The following is a 22,215-nucleotide window of genomic DNA, read 5'->3' as shown; positions in this document are numbered from 1 at the left end:
ATTCCTGCTCTGATCCAGGCAAAAAGACAACACAGACAGAGAGAACCCTTTGTCGTCTCCCCCCCCCCCCCCCCCCCGCCCGCTTTGAAAGTATCTTGTCTCCTCATTGGTCATTTTGGTCAGGTGCCAGCAAGGTTGTCTTAGCTTCTTAACCCTTTACAGGTGAAAGGGTTTTTCCTCTGGCCAGGAGCGATTTAAAGGTGTTTACCCTTCCCTTTATTTTTATGACAAGGTGGTATTGTATACTCCTCCCAAATTAATTCCTAAAATGGTCACTTTCCTCAAGCTACGCCTGTTACCAGGGGATGGTCAGGTGACACACTTTGGGTGCTAAGAGGGCCCATAACTACTACTTTAATAGAACAAAACCCTTCTGTAAATCCCCAAGACTTTTCTTCATTTATAGTAATAACTTTGACACAGGCAACTTCCTGTCAGAATTTGATAAATTGGATGAAGACCTGCATTTAAAAATGCTATCTATTGACCGGTATCCCTGTCCTCAGTATCTGAGCACATTTGACTAGATCAGGGGTTCCCAAACTTGGTTTGCAGCTTGTTCAGGGTAAGCCCCTGGTGGGCTGTGAGATGCTGAGTGTCTGCAGGTACAGCTGCTTGCAGCTCCCAGTGGCCATGGTTTGCTGTTCCTGGCCAATGGGAGCTGTGGGCCATTTTTTGCTTTAGTGCATTATGTAGGCACATTGTCAGTATAGATCCTCATTCTTGGAGTCTACTCCAGGGGTGGCCAACCTGCGGCTCTTCAGAAGTTAATAAGCAGCTCCTTGTATAGGCATAGACTCTGGAGCTGGAGCTAGAAGCACCAACTTTCCAATGTGCTGGGGGGTGCCCGCTGCTCAAACCCTGGCTCTGCCACAGGCCTCGGCCCCTGCCCCCACTCCACCCCTTCCCACCCCCTCCTCTGAGCCTGCTATGATCTTGCTCCCCTCCCCCCCCCACCTCCTGCATGCCACGAAACAGCTGATCGGGAGGTGCAGGGGGCACTGATTGGCAGGGCTGCTGGTGGGCAGAAGGTGCTGGGAGAGGAGGGAGATGATGGGGGGCTGGTGACGTATTACTGTGGCTCTTTAGCAGTGTACATTGGTAAATTCTGGCTCCTTCTCAGGCTGGCCACCCTGATCTACTCAAATAACTCAGTGTAAAGCTGAGTAACCATTCTGTCTTGTGCTCTCTGTGTTGAGATATGGACAAGATGTGTGAAATTATGGAATTAGAATTGTTTTTTCCTTCTCTTTATTTACTTGGCCTCGAAGAATAGATTTCTAAATGCCAGATCTCTAATCCATTCTTAGATCCGTTTCACTAATTACACTTGGGACCACATTCTCAGGGCGAAAAGGGATTAGTTTCATTAGGTGTGTTGAATTCTTTTATATTCCATAAAAGAATGTTTCTAAATTTCTAAATACTATTTCAAAACAGTGTTGTTGTTTTTTCTCTTTCTTTCTTATATTTAGGTTACCCAGTTGGATATGACTATTCGTGAACACAGGGGAGAAATGGAACAAAAAATAATTAGATTAGAAGGTAGTTTGGAGAAAACTGAGTTAGAAATTAAAGAACGCAATAAACAGGTATTTTTATTAATGATTTTAAAATAAAATCTGGCTAGCATGGGAGAATGAATAACCTAGTATCAGTATGAGATTGGGGAATGGATGCAAGCAAGAGCTGGCCTAGGATAAGACCAAAATGATATTAATAGTTTGGAGGTTTCTTTGTTTTTTGGGTGTGTTTTTTTTTAACCAGAGAAATTATTTAGAGTTCACCAATTTAAAAAAAAATAAAAATTGTGCTATGTTAAGAGAAGCCAGCCTTGTTACTTCCTAAAATATACACCTTAAATCATTCTTTAAAATAGGAAAATGTGTTGGTAAAATATCATCAATTGGTAAGGAAACTCAAAGGCAGATGTAGTTTCTGAACTACTTCTAATTTTTGAATTTGTCAGGATTTCATGGTGTACCGTAAGCGGGGCGGGGGGGAAAGCTGTTCTTCTGACTTTAAATGTTTTTTGTATTTAGATTGAGAGCTTAGATTGCAAGCTACAGCGTTCTAAAGATGAGATTCGTGAAAAAGAGTTCGAACTGCTCCAGAGAGATCAAGAAATAAATCAACTAAAAAAGGAAATTGAAAGAAAACAACATAGAATAACAGATATTGAAAAAGTAAGTTGTTTTCTTGGATAAATGTGTTTTTTCCGATTTATTAGTTTATTAGCTGAACATTCTTTGTCTTCAGTCTAATTATTGCTTAGTAAAATAAACAAGTCAACAACGGAAGAAAATTATCTTCTCATTTAATGTAATGCTTTCAAGAAGGTATGCTTTTTCTACTGAAATTACTTGCTGGAGTTCTTGGCTGAAGTTTATTGTATTTTCATTATTGGATTGTTATGGTATTGGTGTAACCAGTTGTTTAGAAATAGTTGTGTATAGATCTTCCCAGTCTCCTGTGACGGGTTGGATCACCTCGGAGCCACCTGATGTGCCAAGACTACTTCTGCCCCTGCTTTTGTGCCCAGTCAGCATAGGACTTCAGTGCCCTGCCTGGTTTGAGCCAGACCCACTTGCCTGTTGCAAACCCAGACCCAGGTCTGAACCATAGACTTGTGGGTTTTAAGCTGTAGGCTTAACTGAAAGCAGCTTACAGAAGTGTTCCTGTCCTTGGCACCCAGGTGTCCAACTCCCAGTGGGGCTCAAACCCTGAATAAATCTGTTTTACCCTGTATAAAGCTTATACAGGGTAAACTAATAAATTGTTCACCCTCTATAACAGTGACAGAGAGAGAGATGCACAGCTGTTTGCCACCCCTCCTCTTCCCCCCCTCCCCCAAGTATTAATACATACTCTGGGTTAATTATAAGTAAAAAATGAGTTTTATTAAATATGGAAAGTAGGATTTAAGTGTTTCTAAGTAGTAACAGAACGAAGTGAATTACCAAGCAAAATAAAATAAAATAAAACCCACAAGTCTATGTCTAATAAAACTGAATACAGACAAAACCTCACCAGTTCCAGTAATCTTCCTTTTACAGACTAATCTCCTTCTAGTCCGGGTCCAGCAATCACTCACACCCCCTGTAGTTACTCTCTTTTGTTCCAGTTTCTTTCAGGTATCCTTGGGGGTGGAGAGGCTATCTCCTTTGCCAGCTGAAGACAAAATGGAGGGGTCTCCCATGGGCTTAAATAGACTTCAAAATCTCCCTTCAAAAACAGGTTTCAGAGTAGCACCCGTGTTAGTCTGTATCTGCAAAAAGAAAAGGAGTACTTGTGGCAACTTAGAGACTAACAAATTTATTTGAGTATAAGCTTCAAAAATAGAGTTCTATACTTTTCTCCTGGTATTTATCTGCAGAATCATGAATCCCATAAATTAAACTAGGATTCCAAAGCACACACTCAAACTTTTCATTATGTGGGACTTTTAAGGCAATCTTGCTGCTTGTTTTAGGCACTAGCAACCTTCAGACTTAGCTAGGGAAATGGGTTTCATTGAAATGCAATTGAAAAGGCAAAACATTAAAAATTTTTTAAAATGTAATAGCTAGTTATGCAGCATGAAAAAAGTTTGTGGAACTCATTGCCACAAGATATCAATGAGACCAAGAGCTATAGAGGATTCAGAAAAAAGAAGACATTTATATGGAAAATGAGAACACAAATATTGTATCCTATCTAATTCATTTTAGAAGGGATATAAACTTTTGTGCTTCAGGGTATGAACCAAGCACTAATTGATGTGCGTTAGAAAAAAGCTTCTATTATGGGCAAGTTACTTCATAAAATGTTCACTGTAGGGTTTCTTGCACCTTCCTCTGAAGATCTGGTACTGGCCATTTTTGGAGAGTTAGTACTGGAATAGATAGGACTTGCCATAGACCACAGGTCTGATCTGCTATCTTCTTTTGTAATCTCCAAGAATCAATAGAATCAAAAAGGGTTGCTGCATTGATTTCAAAAACAATTCAATATCTGTTTTCTTTAAGAATTTAAATTATTTACCTATTACAGACAGTGAAAGATCAGGAGAAGTGCATTGCAGACCAGTACAAGGAAGCATTAGATTTAGGTCAGCAGTTGAGGCTAGAACGAGAACAGATGCAGCACATTCACTTGGAGCTTTTGGAGACTCGCCGGCTGTTGGTTCAGGCTCAAAGAGAAACGGACAGACTCTCACAAGAACTGGAAGAAATGAATCATCTGTCTCAAGAAAAGGTGACCAAACATGTAACATACTCAAAATAGCTTTGCTTTTAAGTGGGAGTAGAATTACTCATTGAACAATGTTGATTTTAGAAAGTGGACTATACAGTTTATTTGGTGTATGGAGTTGTCAGCACAGATACATGTATTTAGTTTTGTATTGACAATGAAGTATTGTGCTGATTTTTATTATAAAATTAAGAAAAAAGACAGATTGGAATTGAAACACAACTAAACAAAAACCTAGACTTTCAATAAGATTTCAAATATGGGTGTCTGTGAACCCAAAATGCCCTAATTTTAAAATACTAATGACTTGGAGATTTTTATTTATTTATTTATTTTTAATAAAATCTAGGTCCCTTTGGTACATAAAACAAAAAGGAACTAATTGAAATATTTACATATGGAAACTAGCTACTAGGAAGTAGATAGAGGGTGACTCTCTTGCAGGGGCGCCTTCAACCAATCTTCCTCTTTTTTTTTTCTTTCTTCTTCTCCCTGCATGGGGTCAAACTCAGATTCAGTTCCTGAGCTCTGCTGAACAAAATACTGGTCCCTCTTAGTGCCCCGAGAGTATTAGCCACCTCCAAAGAGGGTGGGAAGGAGGGGCATGCATGCTGTATCCTCCTAAGAGGTAGTCATGCACCATGTATATTCCCCTACCTCACTCCCACCATGCTCCAGAGGGATTGTGCTTCACTTAAACACATTAGCATCCTTCTGCTCCTTAATCACTGTCTTGCTTTGCAATGAAACTTTTTAAAAAAAACCCTTACTGTATGTGCATGAGGCTGAGTTATAACTTTTAGCCTCTGCCTCACACTGAGGACAATTCAGGAAGGGATTATTCTAAAAGCTATAACTGAGCCTTGGGTATACAGTAGGGGGTTTTGTAACTTTATTGCAAAGCAAGACCCAATGATTAAAGAGGCGAAGGAGGCTCTTATGCTTGAGACACTGTGCTGAGATTCAGGAGGTCTGGATTCTGATCCTGACTCTTGCCTGTGAACTTCATCTCTCTGCCTCTCTCCCCCATTTGTAAAATGAGTATAATGTTTACCTACCTCAAGGATGTTGTGAAGATAAATATATCAGTGTTTGAGAGGTGCTCAGATACTACAGTGATAATGGCCACAGAAATACCAAGAGAGAGTGAACCTTACAGGTCATGATGAAATATTTTCAATGAACGTGACATTTAATTTAATTTACTCCTGTGCCAGTCATTAGTCTCTGGCAATACCTACTTGCACAGCCACACTGTTTTAGCTGAATCTATTAGAACTGCTTTGGATGAACAGTACAAATTAACTTTAAAAAAAAAATTGTGTTAAAGAAACTGATTTGAATAATAAATAAAACCTTGTTTCTAATGATTTAATAATCATTTGGGGGTACTGGCCATGGTGACACAATGGCCAGTACCATGTTTATTACAAATAAATCCTAGTCAAATGAATATAAATATATTCTGGTGCTATTCAATTGGCTTGGATTTGCTTTAGAAACTACCTAAAAAGAAACTGGTTGTGGCTTACTGGCTTCTGGTTCTGTTTCTTGCTCTGCTACTGACTCAGTGTGGACAACTGAGGTAAATGTTTAATCGTTGTCACTGCATAAAATGGGAAAAAAAAGTTCAGTCTTAATGAATATGTTTGGATGTAAGGTGCCATATAAGTGCAAAGTGCCATTAACATTTATTATATACTATCTTATAGGAAGCTCGTGCAAACCGTTTGGCAGAAGAACTGGGTGCTGCCCAAGCACGTGAAGCTCAGTTACAAGCAAAAATGCAAGCCGAGATAAAAAAGCTTTCATCAGAAATAGACTCATTGAAGGAGGCTTATGAGCAGGAGGTAAAAGATAAAACTGAACTGACCCTAGCATTTTTACTGTATTGTGCTACATGTGTTTTCTCCTCCACTCAGTCCAGACCAACTGCACACCTTTCCATGCAGATATCAAAGGCAGTTGAAATTTGTCCCAAGACTCTCTGGCTTGGCCACGTCCGTTCTGCCAGTGTTCTGCATCCAGCAGTGCAGATAGAGCAGCAATTTAGCGCTCCCACGGTACTTGTGCTCAACAGCTTGTTTTGGAACAGTAGTGAATAATCATCTACCCACCAATGCAACTTTTTCTGTCCATCTTGGAGCATTTTCTGAATGGTACCACTTATGGAACTGCTGACTAGCCACTTCCTCCTCCTCATCGTGGAGCAAGCAAAAGAAAAGCCTAAGCTAAAATAGTATTCCATTAGAGAATAAACATTCTCTGGAGCTGCAGATGGGGAATTTTGCCAACAACTGCTCCCAATCTGGTTATCCTTGCCCAGCCGGGGTAGAGGTTCTGAGTCTGGAATGCAGGTTTTGGCCTTTGTTTCTTGGTCTATGAGCTGAGACTCCCCTGGAGATGCCTCCAAAAGCCTCCTCACTACTCAACAGGCTGGTCTATCTAAGTTCCCAAGGAAGTCTTCACAGGTAGTCAGGATATCCCTGCAAACCCTGGTCTAAAAGGGAAATCTGAAGGGATCCCCTCTCACATGCTTTAATGAGTAATTGAGTCATTGGTGAAATAATCCAACATATACTGTCAGACTTCCAGAACTTTTGGGAATAAGAAGTGAATCCTTATGAAGACATTTGCTTGCAATATATCTCAAATTATATTTTTGATAAAGGGGAAGACTTAGACACTCACTTAGACTAGACCTTACTGAAAAGCCTTAACCAGAAAAAGGGGATACTGTTTCCAGAAAGGAAGATCCCTCCAAAAGTCCAAAGAAAAGTAAAGAATCCAAAGCACAGAAGAGAAAAGGAGAGAGGAAAAAACAAACAAAGAAACAAACAAACAAAAAAACCAAAGAAAATGTCCAAGAGACCAACCAGGTCCTCTCTCCCTTTCCTCCTATTCTCTCTTTTGGGAACCATGGTACAAAAACCAGATAATACTCCTCACTCCTAATTGTCAGGGAAGGCTGTTTTTCTCTTTATAGGGCTTACCCAGTACATCTTCCCTGCCAGCAGGATCTCCTATCACAGGGTCTGCTCCGATATCCAAACCCAGATTAATTGACCCAGACAGCCTGTGTATTAAAAATCTAACCTGGATGAATACTCTTCCAAGGTGATTAAATCCTGTTGTCCTCTCCTGCAGCCCATCCACCTGGTCTGTCTACACAAGTCTGGACAGAGTGCTCTTGGTAGTTGTTAAGAAACAGAAATTAACTCAAAGAAACCAGGCATTTCAGTTCATTTAGATTTTCTTTATGATAGTCTGGACTTGTCTTAATTGCTTCATCGTGATGTCTCAGGTCCTGAGATTTGAAGGTGTTATAAATACATGCTTATTCAAATCACTAGTGGACCATCTCTGGGGGTCTAGTTTTGTAAAGGCAGTGTACCTATCCAAAACATCAGTCAGATCTATGTTTCTGGACTTCACCCCCCGACTACAAGCCCTTGCACCTCACCCCTTTTAACTAGAGACATCAGGCTCTATCATTTGTACCTAATAAAATCTGCTTCTTAGTAGGAATCACATCAACAAGACAAGTCTCAGAAATCTGTCTTACTAAGATGTAAACCCTGCTACATATTCCATAAGGACAAGATTGTGTTTCATATTCACAAATCATTCTTATATGGAGGCAGTACAGCCTTTCATACCACATAGGAAATTGCATTGCCACACTTTTGCCCAAACCCCAACACCAAAAAGAAAAAACATGGCACAAGATTGATGTGAGGAAAGCAATGAAGATATACTTGAAGTGAAAAAAACAATTTAGGAAATCATCCTCTGTGTCCTTTCATCACAAATGTCTCGATTTTAAAAAAAATTTAATTCCACTGTTTCAAGATGGATAAAATATGGCATTACAGAAACATTCTCAGATATAGGGAAAGCTATTCTAGAGAGGATCTGATCCCCTTCAAAACTTTCTATGGCTGTTGCTTGGTCTGAAAGAACATCAACTACCATAAAAGAAATCAATTAATACCTCCATTAACATGTCTGTCAGATACTGCAAACTGATTTGATACCCTTTGAGGCAGCTTGAGTGCCCGCTGCTGCACACTGATAGCACTGGTATAAAGCACCCAGCTGACACCCCTTGCGCCCCCCTCAGTTTCTTCTTACTGCCCATGACGGTCGCTAGAATTGCTATCCTTGCTTTTGCTTTCTCAGTTGTCTTTTCTTCTCTGTCTAGTTTGTTAGTTTTTAGTCAGTTTTAGCTAATTTTAGTGAAGTTCCGTAACTTCGTGTTTTAGAAGAGTTTTTTCCATTCCCCTGTGCCGAGGCATGCTTTGATGACCAGGCTTTATGCTCTGCGCCTCCTGCAACTAGGCTATGCCCCTGCCCAACCCTTACTCAAGCTGCCTGAAGTGCCTGGGAAAAGCTCATGTTGGGAACCATTGCCGGATCTGGAGGGACTTTAAGCCTCGCACAAAGAAGGACCATGAGACCACGCTAAAATTTTTGCTTATGGAGGCAGCACTGAGACCTCCGTCAGAGCCAGGCCGGTCAGACTTGTCACCAAGTGCCTTGCCATCAGTAAGGAGTGCTCCTCCTACCGTATTGGAGTCCTGGCACCGATCACCATCCCAGATGGCTGAGAGGGGGTGATCCCTGGCACTGAAGATGGCCAGGCCTGGAGATCAGATTGGTTTAGATTGCACTCTACTCTTCTGTCTTGGTACTGCAAAAGTTGGCACCGTTGACTCTGACGCCTATGCAGGCACTGTCGAGTCCAGGACTGGAAGAGCTGTTAACATCTGCACACAGCACAGTACTGATACTATATTGGTACCAATCACATGGCGTTTGCTGCTGCCAGATAATTTCTTTTGCTGTTGGTACTGGTATTACCGGCAATACAAGATTCAGTGTTATTGGTGCGTAATGGACAGGAGGGAATCCACTGGATCCTGTCATTGTTTGGTACTATGCCTTCGGTACTGTCAAAAGGGAAACCATGGTACCGGTCTTTGGCACTGGTAGGAATGGAACCACCATGGACATTGGAGAGAGACTGAATTGGAGGTTGGGTCTTACTCCTCCCATCCAAGGAGCCTCTCTCTAGCTACTCCTCCAGGCATTTCCACCCTTCAGTGCATCCAGACACAGGAGTACCATCGAGTGCATGGTCAGGAGGTCACTGGGGACCTGTGCCAGTCCAGTGGTCCTTTTGGAACCCCTGGGGTTTTCCCCAGTTTCCAGGGCTTGTTCCAGGTGTGCCTATTGGGTGACCTAAAAAGAAAGGGGTTATTGTCCTCTTGGACATAGCCTGGTCTGGACTCCGGTACTGACCCCAGAGCCGAACTGCATGAACCAGCTCAACCAGATCCTGCTGAGGAAGAAAGAGAAGAGCTTCCACAGCTGGTGCTGGCCTCCTTCCCGATGAGGCAGTCTCAGGAGGGGTAGTGTTGCCTCCCCCAGATGATAAGGCTTACCAAGAGTTGTTGAAGAGGGTGGCCTTAAATCTGGGCATACAGGTGGAGGTAGAGAAAGTCCTCCCATAGCCTGGTTGACATTTTAGCCACTGTGGACCCCTCAAAAGTAGCTCTGCTTCTCAATGAGGCCATTATGATGACCCTGTTAAGACTTGGTGGCAGACCCCCATGTCCCTTCCCCCCACGTCTAAAAGGGCTGAACAAAAATACTTTGTTCCTGCCCAGGGTTATGAGTTCCTGTACCCCCATCCTCCGCCCAGGATCCCTGCTGGTAGCTGCTGCCAATGAGAGAGAAAGGCAGGGTCATCAGGATGAAACCCCAAAAATCAAAACACTCAAATTTCCTTGTTCAGTAGGAAAGTTTATTCTACTGGGAGTTTCCAACTCAGAATTGCAAACTAGCAGGCGCTGCTGGGCAGGTATTATTTTAATATGTAGGACTCCATGCAGAAGTTCAAGAACTTGCTCCCACAAGAGACTATGCAACAGTTCTCACGGGTGGACAAGGGGAAAAAAAATCAGTGGTGAGGACCTTGTTGCAAGCTGCTTTGGATGCGGCTGACTCTGTAGCCAAGTCCCTGGCTTTGGCAGTGGTCGTGTGCAGGAGTTCGTGGCTACAGTCCTCTCGACTCCAACGGGACCTATCTTCTGAAGGAGCTTCACTCTTTTCAGAACACATTGATGCAAAACTGCATGGCCTAAAAGACTCCAGGGCGACCCTTAAATCCCTTGGATTATACACACCTGCTCCTTTCAAGGAAGCCCTACAGACCTCAAAAGCCATCTGGTATTCTGCCCTGGCTGGCTGTCAGGATCTGCAGAGAGAGAGAGAAGCAGAGGTTTTAGGCATAGGCCACCCCCCACTTTTACCTCAATATCACTACCTGCCCCCCCAGTCATCCAGGGGGTTTTAAGCAGGTATTTTGATGGGATGCTCGAGGACTTTCTACCAGTTCCTGTGATGCCAGACTCTTTCGCCTTTATTTGTAAATCGCCTTTTCCACTTTCTCAGTGTGTGGTCCCGTATCACCCCGGACCATTGGGTGTTGAGCACTGTGCACGGCAGTAGTGTCCACTTTTCTCTGGAGGTTAGGGGTGCATGTCTACCCTTATCTGGATGATTGGCTAGCTAAGAGCCAGTCCAGGGCTCAGGTAGTGTCCAACATTCAACTCATCCAGTCAACTTTCAGTCCCGGGAAAAATCATGGAGCAGGTCCTCTACGAATCCATTTTGAAGCACTTGGAGGAGAAGAAGGTGATCAGGAACAGTCAACATAGATTCACCAAGGGCAAGTCATGCCTGACCAACCTGATTGCCTTCTATGATGAGATAACTGGCTCTGTGGATATGGGGAAAGTGGTAGACGAGGTATCCCTTGACTTTATCAAAGCTTTTGATATGGTCTCCCACAGTATTGCCAGCAAGTTTAAAAAAAGTATGGATTGGATGAATGGACTATAAAATGGATAGAAAGCTGGCTAGATCATCTGGCTCAATGGGTAGTGATCAATGGCTCCATGTCTAGTTGACAGCCAGTATCAAGTGGAGTGCCCCAGAGGTCACTCCTGGGGCTGGTTTTGTTCAACATCTTCATTACTGATCTGGATGATGGGATGGATTGCACTCTCAGCAAGTTCACGAATGACACTAAGCTAGGGGGAGTGGTAGATTTGCTGGAGGGTAGGGATGGAGTCAAGAGTGACCTAGACAAATTGGAGGATTGGGCCAAAAGAAATCTGATGAGGTTCAACAAGGATAAGTGCAGAGTCCTGCACTTAAGAGGGAAGAATCCCATGCACTGCTACAGGCTGGGGACCGACTGGCTGCAGAAAAGGACCTGGGGATTACGGTGGACAAGAAGTTGAATGAGAGTCAGCAGTGTGCCCTTGTTGCCAAAAAGGCTAACAGCATATTGGGCTGCATTAAGAGTATTGCGAGCAGATTGAGGGAAATGATTATTCCCCTCTATTTGGCACTGGTGAGGCCACATCTGGAGTATTGCTTCCAGTTTTGGGCCCCCCACTACAGAAAGGATGTGGACAACTTGGAGGGAGTCCAGCGGAGGGCAATGGAAATGATTAGGAGGCTGGGACACATGACTTATGAGGAGAAGCTGAGGGAACTGGGCTTATTTAGTCAGCAGAAAAGAAGAGTGAGGGGGGATTTGATAGCAGCCTTCAACTCCCTGAAAGGGCGTTCCAAAGAGGATGGAGCTAGGCTGTTCTGAGTGGTGGCAGATGATAACAAGGAGCAATGGTCCCAAGTTGCAGTGGGGCAGTCTAGATTGGATATTAGGAAGCACTTTCATTAGGAGGGTGGTGAAGCACTGGAATGGGGTACTTAGGGAGGTGGTGGAATCTCCATCCTTAGAGGTTTTTAAGGCTTGTCTTGAGAAAGCCCTGGCTGGGATGATTTAGTTGGGGTTGGACTAGATGACCTCCTGAGGTCTCTCTCAACTCTAATCTCCTATGATTCTATGAACATTCAAGGCTGTATGCCTTCTGATAAATGCAGAAAAGTCTGCCTTCACTCCGATGCAGAGGATAGAGTTAAGTGGGACAGTGTTTGACCCTTCTCAAACCAGGATCTACCTCCCAGAGGGAAATTTCCATTCAGTTGGATCCCTGATGATAATGCACTCAAAGGTCATCCATTCACAACAGCTCGAAATTGTATTAGACTTTTAGGTCACGAGGCCTCGTGCATTACCTGGTACAACATACAAGGCTGCACCTCAGATACTTCCAGTTGTGGCTGGGCTCAATGTACTTGGCCAGACCACCACCATCTGGACACTGTACTCACGTACCTCAGCAGGCCCTCATCTCCCTCAATTGGTGGTTGGATCCACTTACGCTTTGTGTAAGTGTTTTCTTTGTACACCCTCAACCATTAATGACCTTGGTCTCATATGTGTCAGTGCTAGGGTGGGGAGCTCACCTGAGGCTCTCAAAACTCGGCCTCTGGTTTCTTGTGGAACTTTCTCTCCACATCAACATCAGGGAACTGAAAGCAGTTTGCCTGGCCTGTCAGGCCTTCCTGCCGCACATTATGGGCAGAAACTTGGCTGTTCTCATGGACAACACTGCAGCCATGTTTTAACTCAGCTGGCCAGGAGGAGGTTGTTCCTCCCTCTTATCATGAAGCAATGCAGTTATGGGACTTTTGCATAGCCCAGTCAATCAACCTTGAAGCATCTTACCTTCCGGGAATGCAAAATGAGTTGGCAGATCACCTCAGTAGGTCTTTTCCAGTCACTACATGTGGTCCCTGTGCCCAGATATGGCACGAGACATTTTCCAGCAGTGGGGGACTAAGACAGACCTATTTGCAAATATGTACAACAAGAGTTGTCACCAGTTGTGTTCCTGTAAGGAGCACAGTCTGGGTTCTATCACAGATACCTTTCTACTACCATAGCTGGAACATCTTTATGGTGCACAGAGTGCTGCTAAAGATCAAGCTAGACCAGGTTATTCTAATAGCCCCAACATGGGCTTGTCAACACTGGTTCTCCACTCTTCTAGATCTCTGAGGCAACTCCAATCACGCTTCCGTTGCATCTGGATCTGATTTCCCAGGACCATGATCAGCTGCTCCACCTGAACCTGAACTCCCTTCATCTAATGGCTTGAAAGCTTCATGGCTAAATCCCGGAGAGCAGGATTGCTCAGAGCAAGTTTGTCAGGTCCTACTTGGTAGTAGAAAGCCCTCCAACAGAGCTACTTACCTCTTTAAGTGGAAACTATTCTCTGTTTGGGTGTCCCAGTGTGGAGTCTCACCCACATGTTCGTCCATACAAGACATATTTGAGTATCTACTGCACCTGAAACAGCAAGGTTTAGCAATCTCCTTAATCAAGGCTCACCTTGCAGGAATAATAGCTTTCCACCTGCAGGTGTGTAACTCGTGGTTTTTTTGTTTGTTTTTCTTCCCCAAATGACATGTCTGTCTGATTCCTCAAAGGCCTAGGAAGGTCATACCCCCAAGTAAGAGAAGCAGTTCTTCCCTGGGACCTGAACTTGGTCTCATCGAAGCTTTTGGGACTGCCATTTGAACCTTTTGGCAACGTGCTCCTTATTATACCTCTCCTGAAAAGTGGTTTTCTTAGTGGCCAACACTTCAGCCAAAGCTCTGTGCCCTCACTTCAGAACTTCTGTACACAGTCTTCTTTTAAAGATAAGATGTATTTGCCCTCACCCCAGTTTCCCCTCCAAAACTGTTTTTGCAATTTCTTAGCAATCTGTCAGTCTGCCTACTGATTCTACCCGAAGCTGGACATTAGATAAGCCTTAGCATTCTACATAAAAAGAACTACACCATTCCAAAAGTCTATCCAACTGTTCATAACTTTGGCTGACAGGATGAAAGGCATCCCAATCTCTTTAGAGAGAATTTCATCCTGGATTATTTCATGTATTTGCACTTGTTACGATCAGGCAGATGTTTCGCCAACAGCTATTCTGACTGCTCATTCCACAAGGTCTCAAGCATCCTCCGCAGCATTCATAGTGCAGATTCCTGTTCAGGACACTTGTAAAGCAGTGACCGGGTTATTGGTGTGTACACATTCTCCTCCCAGTATGCCATTACTCAGCATTCCAGAGATGATGCCAAATTTTGCCAAGCTGTTCTGCAGTGGGTGTGTGTATACATGAACTCCTTCACCTATTCAATTGCTTGGGAGACGCTTGGCGTGAAATGCACGTGCAGTCACTCGAAGAGAAAAAAAGTTACTAAACTTCCGTAACTGTTGTTTTTCAAGATGTCTTCCACATGCCCATTCCACGACCTGCCCTTCTGCCCCTCTACATTAGTGTTTTCCGGAAAGAAGGAACGGAGGCGGCGCGGGGTCAGCTGGGCGCTTTATTCTGGCACTATCAGTGCGCATCAGCAGAAGGTGCTCAAGCCACCCTGACCAGTACCACTGAGGGGGAAAAAATTTCTGGCGACTACTCAGGGCATGCACACACTTAGTGTGGAATGAACATGTACAACACATTTCGAACAACAACAGTTAAGGAAGGTTAGTAACCATTTTTTCTTAGTCAAAACCCCCTGATGTGTTAATGGTGATGAGTTTTGAAATTTGTTACTTGCACCCCTTCCAGTCTATACATATATTATGTGAAATGAGAAAGAATAGTATTTAGGAAAGTTGGCATAAAACAAAATCTGTATAATTTTTTTCACTTTATTTCTTAAAACTTCTAGAAGCTTGCACATCAGACCAATCAGGAAAGGTGGCAGATGTCCACAGCCAGCCAGAAATCTGGCTCTCATCATCTAAGTGGACAATTGCAGCAGCTGCAGCAGGAGTTAGAAGAGGCTCAGGACACTGTCAATAATCTTCAGCAACAACTTCAGGCCAGAAATGAAATGGTTCAAGCTGCAAATGAAGCACTGCTTGTGAAGGTAAGTTAACACAGCAATGTGTTGTACATGAGACATTTAAGGTGTCTGTGGACAAAAACAAAGGCTCCCTTATGCCAACAAATTAATTACCCTGTTTTACCTCATGTTTGTTTTTACAAGGAATGAGAAGTACCTAGAAGAGTTACTGTATAGGCCTGAGTTTTACTCTGCCATGTGGAAGAACTGGATTTGAGAGCGGCAGAGGATTACACATGCTGTATGAGTGGATTGTGTCAGAGCCGTTCAGTCCACAATGAGTTAATATACATCTATACACCTGATAACTTAGCCATTTTGTTTTATGCAAAAATGTCTTTACAAAAGACCAATTTTGTGTTTTACAAATGTAAAAATTCTTAAGGAAATACACTATTGTGAATATATACTGTAATAATAATAGTCCATGTAACCCTGTGACAGCGTGCGACTCACCACTGCAGCGTCTCCTGCTGGCTGTCTTGGGAATTAGCTCTGTGTCCTCTTCTGGTGGTGTCTTGCTGCCGTCACTTCTGCTACGGGGACCCACATGACTCTCAGGACCGCAGCATCCTCTTCATGACACAGCTCTCTGGCTGTGCTGCACTCGGTTCTCCCCCACTTCTGGGGGAAAGGCAGTTCGTTGTGCAGCCACTTCCTGAGTGGTGAGTGGAGACAGGCCAGCCCACTACTCCAGGTCCTGGCCCAGAGACCCTGTAGATGACAGCTACGTGCTGCATCCCCTCTAAATAGGACTCTGTCTACTTCTCTGGGTCACTTCCCCACAGCCCCGGCACCTTATCTGCTGTTGTCTCTGGCCTCAGCATGCTAGCAGTCAGCTGGGAATTCACTCTTGCTCCCCTGACCCTGACCATCACTGCTCCGTCCAAGGTGTTAGCTTTCTTCCTCTTGCAAGGCAGCCAGTCCTCCCTCCTTGAGCTACTGAAGCTGCTCTGTTCTACAGTTCTCCTTATATGGGCCAGCCTGGCCCTGATTGGCTGCTCCTCGCAGCCCCTCTCTGATTGGCTGCCTCCTGTGCAGCCTCCCAAGGGCTCCATTAACCCCTTATGGGCTGGTGTCACATCACAAACCCAATTTATTTTAATTAGATGTAAAAAGATCATACAGATATAGGTGCAGGATGTAAACAGCTAGATGGCCCCCCTCTTTTTAAAGGGAAAAGCTAAAATACAACAGGTGTCAGAATGTCAAAATTCCAGTGTTACCACCTAGTGTATAACTAGCAGGAGTAGCTCTGTATGGTGATGTCTAACACTTCTTTAACAGGTTTCTTTTTTCTAATGTGCTAGGTTAGATAAAAGTTTCTTCAGTAGATGTTCTAATTTACAGGTAGACAGTTCTGCTTCTCTAGGACAATGCAGATCATAAAGCCCAGAATAAAGTGCTTAAGAAATCAGGACAAACCATTCTCAGTTGAAGGGATCCAGCTGTAGAATGAATTTTCAGAGGAGGTTAGATTAATCTGATTACCTTTAGGAAATCGTAGAAATGTAGGGTTGGAAGGGATCTTGAGAGATCACCAAGTACAGCCCCATGTGCTGAGGCAGGACCTACTAAATCAAGACCATCCCTGACAGATGTTGGTTCAACCTGTTCTTAAAAACCTTCTTTGACAGGAATTCCACAGCAGCCCTTGGAACTCTTTTCCAGAGCTTAACTACCCTTAGAGTTAGAAAATTTTTCCTAATATCTAATATAAATCTCCATTTCTGCAGATTAAGCCCATTTCTTTTAGTCCTACTTTCAGTGGATATGGAGGACAATTGATCACCATCCTCTTTATAATAGCCCTTAACATATTTGAAGACTGTTATCAGATCCCACTCAGTCTTCTTTTCTCAAGATTAAACTTTTTTAACTTTTTTCCTTTTAGGTCAAGTTTTTTCTAAATCTTTTACTGTTTTTGTTTTCTTCCCGGGACTCTCTGCCCATCTTTCCTGAAGTGTGTTGCCCAATGGGATACAATACTTCAGCTGAGGCCTTTCCAGTCCTGAGAAGAGCAGGACAATGACCTCCCATGTCTTAAAATACAACACTCCAGTAAATACACCCCCAGAATTTTTTGCAAATGCATCACGTTGTTGACTCATATTCAATCTGGTGATCCAGTGTAACCCTGCCAGATCCTTTTCAGCAGTACTACTGCCTAGCCAGTTATTCCCCTTTTTGTAGTTGTGCATTTCATTTTTTTTCCCTCATAAGCATAGTACTTTTGTATTTCTCTTTATTGAATTTCATCTGGTTGGAGAATTGGTCTGAAATCAATTTGTTTAAAGTTGTTTTGAATTCTAATCCTGTCCTCCAAAGTGTTAACAACCCCTCCCAATTTGGTGTCATCTGCAAATTTTATAAGCCTGCTCTCTACTCCGTTACCCAAAACGTTAATGAAAATATTGAATAGTACTGGACCCAGGACTGACTCCTGCAGGATCCTATTAGATAGGACCCTTCCATCTTCCACCTACCCTCCACCCAGTTTGTCAGCAAATCATTGATAACTGCTCTTTAAGTATGGTCTTTCAATCAATTTTGACCCCCACCTAGTAATTTTGTCTACCATGTTTCCCTAGTTTGTAGATGAAAATGTCATATGGATTGTGTCAAAAGCAATACTACAATCAAGACATAATACGTTATCTGCTTGCACCCTATCCACTAGTCCAGTAACCCTGTCAAAGAATGAATTAGGTTGGTTTGGCATGATTTGTTCTTGACAAATCCATGCTTGGCTAGTCCTTATAACCCCATTATCCTCTAGATACTCACAAACTGATTTGTTAATAATTTGTTTTGGTATCTTTCCATGTATCAAAGTTAGGCTAACTGGTCTATAATTCCACAGGTCCTTTTTGTTCCCCTTTTTAAAGATAGGTACTGTTTGTCCTTCGCTAGTCCTCTGGGACCTCACCCATCCTCCATGATTTCTCAAAGATAATTCCACAGTTACTTTTTGATATAGCTTTTCCACCATAAACAGAATGACATTCACAACATCAATCATCTGCTTTTCCTCTTCGCAGGAAAGAAATAGAAAACCTACCCCAAGCAGAGTTCCCATTCCTCAGTAAGGGAGGAAAGCCTGAGACTCCATGAAGCCTAGTAAGAACATAACTGTTGCTAAATCTAGTTTGTGTAGAAGGCACTCAGATACTCTAGTGGTGGATGGCAGTGTAAAACCCTGAGAGAGAAGATGGTACTTTACTGCTAATGCTTATTGCTAGTACACTGCCCACTCCACTAGGTACAACTTTGAAAGGAGAAGAGCCACGTTTCACTTCCCTGTTCAAGTCTATTGACATTTGAGGTACTGCTTCACTGCTTTTCAGATTCTACTTCTATATTCATCTTAATTTTCCCAACTCCCTCAAACTTATGATTTTGATTTTCTTTATTAAAATTTTTGCAGTGACTGCTGGCAAGAGACTCATCTTTTAATCTGATTTTCACTGCCCATAATATCTCTTTAAAAATGCAGCATTATGAGTTTTTCAGACTTTTCTCTCCACAAGTATTCACATTGTGCTAGATAGATATGGAGGTTTTTCTGTCCCAGTAGTCCTCTTTTTCCCTTAGAAATTTTATTGATGAACTGTTGGTGTCACTGAGGATTGTCAACTCTAATAAAATTTCTGTTTTTATGGCAAACGTTACTTCTGTCTCCTCTTGTACACTCCAACGCTAGCTGAGGGCTTCCTTCATGGAAGTGCTGAGCGTGGGTGGCAGTTAATACCCAGACTGGGGGGGAGGGGAATCAGTCTTTTTTCCACTGTTTTATAGCATGTCCCAAATGGGCCATCTTAGTGTGAATCTCTTGTTCTGTAGATTTAAGATGGCAATTGTTCTCCAGGTTTTCTAATGTCCTTCATTTTGGAAATTGATTTTTTTCAAAGGGCGGGTCTTTGAAACCAGAAAAATGGAAGCGCAGTTTTCTAATGAGAGATGCTTACAGTGAGACTGCCTTCCACATGGTATTCTAGGCATTTGTATATGTTGGAAATATCATAACTCTGCCCTTTGTATGATTATGATCATATTGTTGCTGATTTCTGTTTGGCACCAAATAAAAATTGACCCTGATGTTGGTACTAAGGGACTTTGCAGGTGAATCATCATTTTGTTTGTATAATGATAGTGCCTAAGAGTGCACGTTATAACCAGGACCAATTGTGTTATGCGCTGTACAAACACAGAATAAAAAGACAGTGCGTGCCCCAGAAAGCTTACAATCTAAGTACATGCCAAGACGCAACAGACTGTTGGCTGGAGGAGTACAAGGAAATGAGACTGTATTGGTCAGCATGAATGGCAGTGGTCTCAGCACATTAGTGGCCTAAGCACTGTCAGTTTTTGTTTTGTTTTTTGTAGGCATCAGGGCAATGGAGAGCTCTAAGGAGGGCTTAGAACAGGGGTTCTCAAACTGGGGGTCAGGACCCCGCAGGGGGTTGTGAGGTTATTACATGGGGGGTCATGAGCTGTCAGTCTCCACCCCAAACCCTGCTTTGCCTCCAGCATTTATAATGGTGTTAAATATATAAAAAAGTGGTTTTAATTAATAACGGGAGGTGGGGGGGTCACACTCAGAGGCTTGCTATGTGAAAGGGGTCACCAGTACAAAAGCTTGAGAACCACTGGATTAGAAGAAAGATAATGAGGTAGCTTCGTCAGTGTTTGCAGGGGAGCTCCTTAAAAGCATGAGGGGCAACATGGGAGAAAGCATGAAGGTGCTTGTTTGAAAATGTGACCAGTGGATGATGATGGCTGGCATCATTTGCCAGTCAGAGGCAAGATTTGACATCTCTATAGTGAGTGAGAGATGATAGGTAGGGTGGGATAGGCCAGGAAGGGCCTTGAAAGTGAGGTCACGTACCTTGTGTTTGATGTAATAGAGAAGGGGATGCAAAGAGGAGATGTTAATGATGGACTGAGAAAATTATCTTTGCGGCAGCATTCTGAATGGATATGAGCAGGGCAAGACTCTAGTTGTCAAGGACAGAGAAAAGGATATTGCAATAATTGAGACATGAGGTCAGAACCTGGATGACAGTTTTAGCCCTGTAGATCCGTGGTTCTCAAAGCCGGTCTGCCGCTTGTTCAGAGAAAGCCCCTGGCTGGCCGGACCGGCTTGTTTACCTGCCGCGTCTGCAGGTTCAGCTGATCGCGGCTCCCACTGGCCGCGGTTTGCCGCTGCAGGCCAATGGGGGCTGTGGGAAGGGCGGCCAGCACGTCCCTTGGCCCGCGCTGCTTTCTGTGGCCCCCATTGGCCTGGAGCGGCGAACCGCGGCCAGTGGGAGCCGCGATTGGCTGAACCTGCGGATGCGGCAGGTAAACAAGCCGGTCCGGCCAGCCAGGGGCTTTCCCTAAACATGCGGCAGATCTGCTTTGAGAACCACTGATGTAGATGCTATGCAGAAAGAATAGGCAAGATTTAGATCTAGCCTGGGCATGAAGACCTAGAGAGAGCTCCAAGTCAAAGATGATGTCCAGGATTGAGTGAGAGGCAAGATGATGATGATTCCACAGTCATTAAGGAGGTAGTGGGAAATATATTTACACATGGCACAGAATACAGAGAATAGTTCTAATGAACATTAGCATTTAAAAAAATGAAAAATATTTGTTTTATTGCACTGTAGGAATCTGAAGTAACGAGATTACAAACGAGAATTGCTGGGCATGAGAGAACAGAAGGCATCAAGAAGCTACCAATCCCGCTTGTATTATCAGATCATACGCTCTTCGATGTTCAAGAACAGGATTCTTTCAAACATTCTCATACGTCATACTTCAAACACAGAAAACTGCGTCGTTCTATAAGTGCTAGTAACTTAGGTGTTAAAGATGATGATTCCCTAGATCTATCAAAAAACATGTTAAAAGACTTCAAACAAATGCTTACGTTACAGCCCTCAATGATTCCAGAGAGTCAAAAGGATTTTCTTCAAACTCCACCAAACAGTTTGAATGAATCTTCATTCGATCCCCTCACATACACTGTAGATGAAGATGTGACATCAGACAGTAATGACTTCCAGACACTTAGTGGAATGCTAAAATATATCAACAAAGAAATGAGGCAGTCTGAAAATGCTTCTGTACAAATATCATGTAGTACAAACTCAAAGGAGAATCAAGAATGTGGTTTGTGGTACAGTAATTCTTAATTTAATTGTGACTTTTTATATAGGGATGGTTCATTAACATTTGTATCTATTTATGGCAGCGAGTTCCCAGATTTATCCAGGGTGTGGATCACATTTTAGTGAAGCCATTTCATAGATCACCCAAGTTATTTTGTTTTTTTTATTAAAGATACACTGTCAAGTAACTAAGGCCCAAAATTTAACTTTTTGTTTAAAACATTCACAAAACATAATAGGCCAATTTCTCCTCTCAGTTGCACCAGAATAATTCCACTAACTTTAATGGGACTGCTCCCAGTTTATATTGGCGTAAATGACAGCAGATATTTCCCCTGTGTCAACAGAAATATTTCATAATTCATATTTTATTAGCATTTCAATAAAGAATTTTTTTAAAAAAATTCCCCTACAATACTGGGGACTTGAACACAACACTCTTTGAGGTGAAGTTTTTGTTTGCCTTTACTTTGGTGCCTTTAAAGTCTTCCACAACATAACTATTCCTAGTAGTGACTCTTAGCAGCCAACACTTCCTTATGGAAAGTGAAATAGATATATAAACCAAATGAAACTGACTAGTTCACTTTCACTATTGAAGCTGAGTGAAGTGCAGAATACAAATGGCACAACTGGAGAAAAATCTGATTTTTAAAATTCTTACAGTTTTCATAGTTACAGTAATGTTGCTAATGACATTATTCCTTTTAAATGTATATTAGTTATGGATTTAATCGGATTATAAATATGAGTATTCACAAATTATTCTGCTTAATCTGTTTTCTTATTTACAAGATTTTTGTATTCTTATCAAAGTACTGTATAAGTCAGTGTGGAGTCTGAGCAACTGTTGGATATCTGTAGACTACATTATAATATATTTATTTATTAAATATTGAGATATTTTAGTCTGTGGGCCTTTTGTACTATATTATGTATCTAAATGCTGGCATTTATGGATTTCCAGAGAAGTTGTCTCTTACTG

The 22,215-nt window shown here is 42.6% G+C and overlaps 2 protein-coding genes across 12 annotated transcripts in view; one reads left to right on the top strand and one right to left on the bottom strand.

The window, feature by feature from the left end:
- The window catches only part of CCDC18 (coiled-coil domain containing 18), a 66,038-nt gene extending 43,900 nt beyond the window's left edge, over positions 1–22,138 (top strand). For 10 of the 11 annotated variants that reach the window (XM_075131623.1, XM_075131624.1, XM_075131626.1 and 7 more), the window contains 6 exons: positions 1,476–1,592; positions 2,043–2,186; positions 4,033–4,236; positions 5,946–6,083; positions 14,896–15,096; positions 20,727–22,138. In XM_075131623.1, the coding sequence (XP_074987724.1) occupies positions 1,476–1,592; positions 2,043–2,186; positions 4,033–4,236; positions 5,946–6,083; positions 14,896–15,096; positions 20,727–21,254 (1,332 nt within the window). In that variant the 3' untranslated portion in view covers positions 21,255–22,138. Of the gene's footprint in view, positions 1–1,475; positions 1,593–2,042; positions 2,187–4,032; positions 4,237–5,945; positions 6,084–14,895; positions 15,097–18,113; positions 18,193–20,726 lie in introns of all 11 variants that reach the window. The other variant, XM_075131628.1, reaches the window with a different exon arrangement.
- Positions 2,875–22,215, bottom strand: part of LOC125641790 (uncharacterized) — a 44,459-nt gene continuing 25,118 nt past the window's right edge. Inside the window, exons 5-10 of the mRNA XM_075131986.1 lie at positions 20,990–21,140; positions 15,529–16,520; positions 13,412–13,507; positions 4,629–10,495; positions 4,024–4,203; positions 2,875–3,268 (exon numbers count right to left, since the gene is read on the bottom strand). The gene's annotated coding sequence lies outside the window, so the exon portion shown is untranslated. The remainder of the gene's footprint in view (positions 3,269–4,023; positions 4,204–4,628; positions 10,496–13,411; positions 13,508–15,528; positions 16,521–20,989; positions 21,141–22,215) is intronic.

The sequence above is a fragment of the Caretta caretta genome, chromosome 8 (assembly GCF_965140235.1).
Source record: "Caretta caretta isolate rCarCar2 chromosome 8, rCarCar1.hap1, whole genome shotgun sequence".
Taxonomy (NCBI): domain Eukaryota; kingdom Metazoa; phylum Chordata; order Testudines; family Cheloniidae; genus Caretta; species Caretta caretta.
The sequence above is the reverse complement of the archived record's forward strand: the minus strand, read 5'-3'. Positions and strand labels throughout refer to the sequence as shown.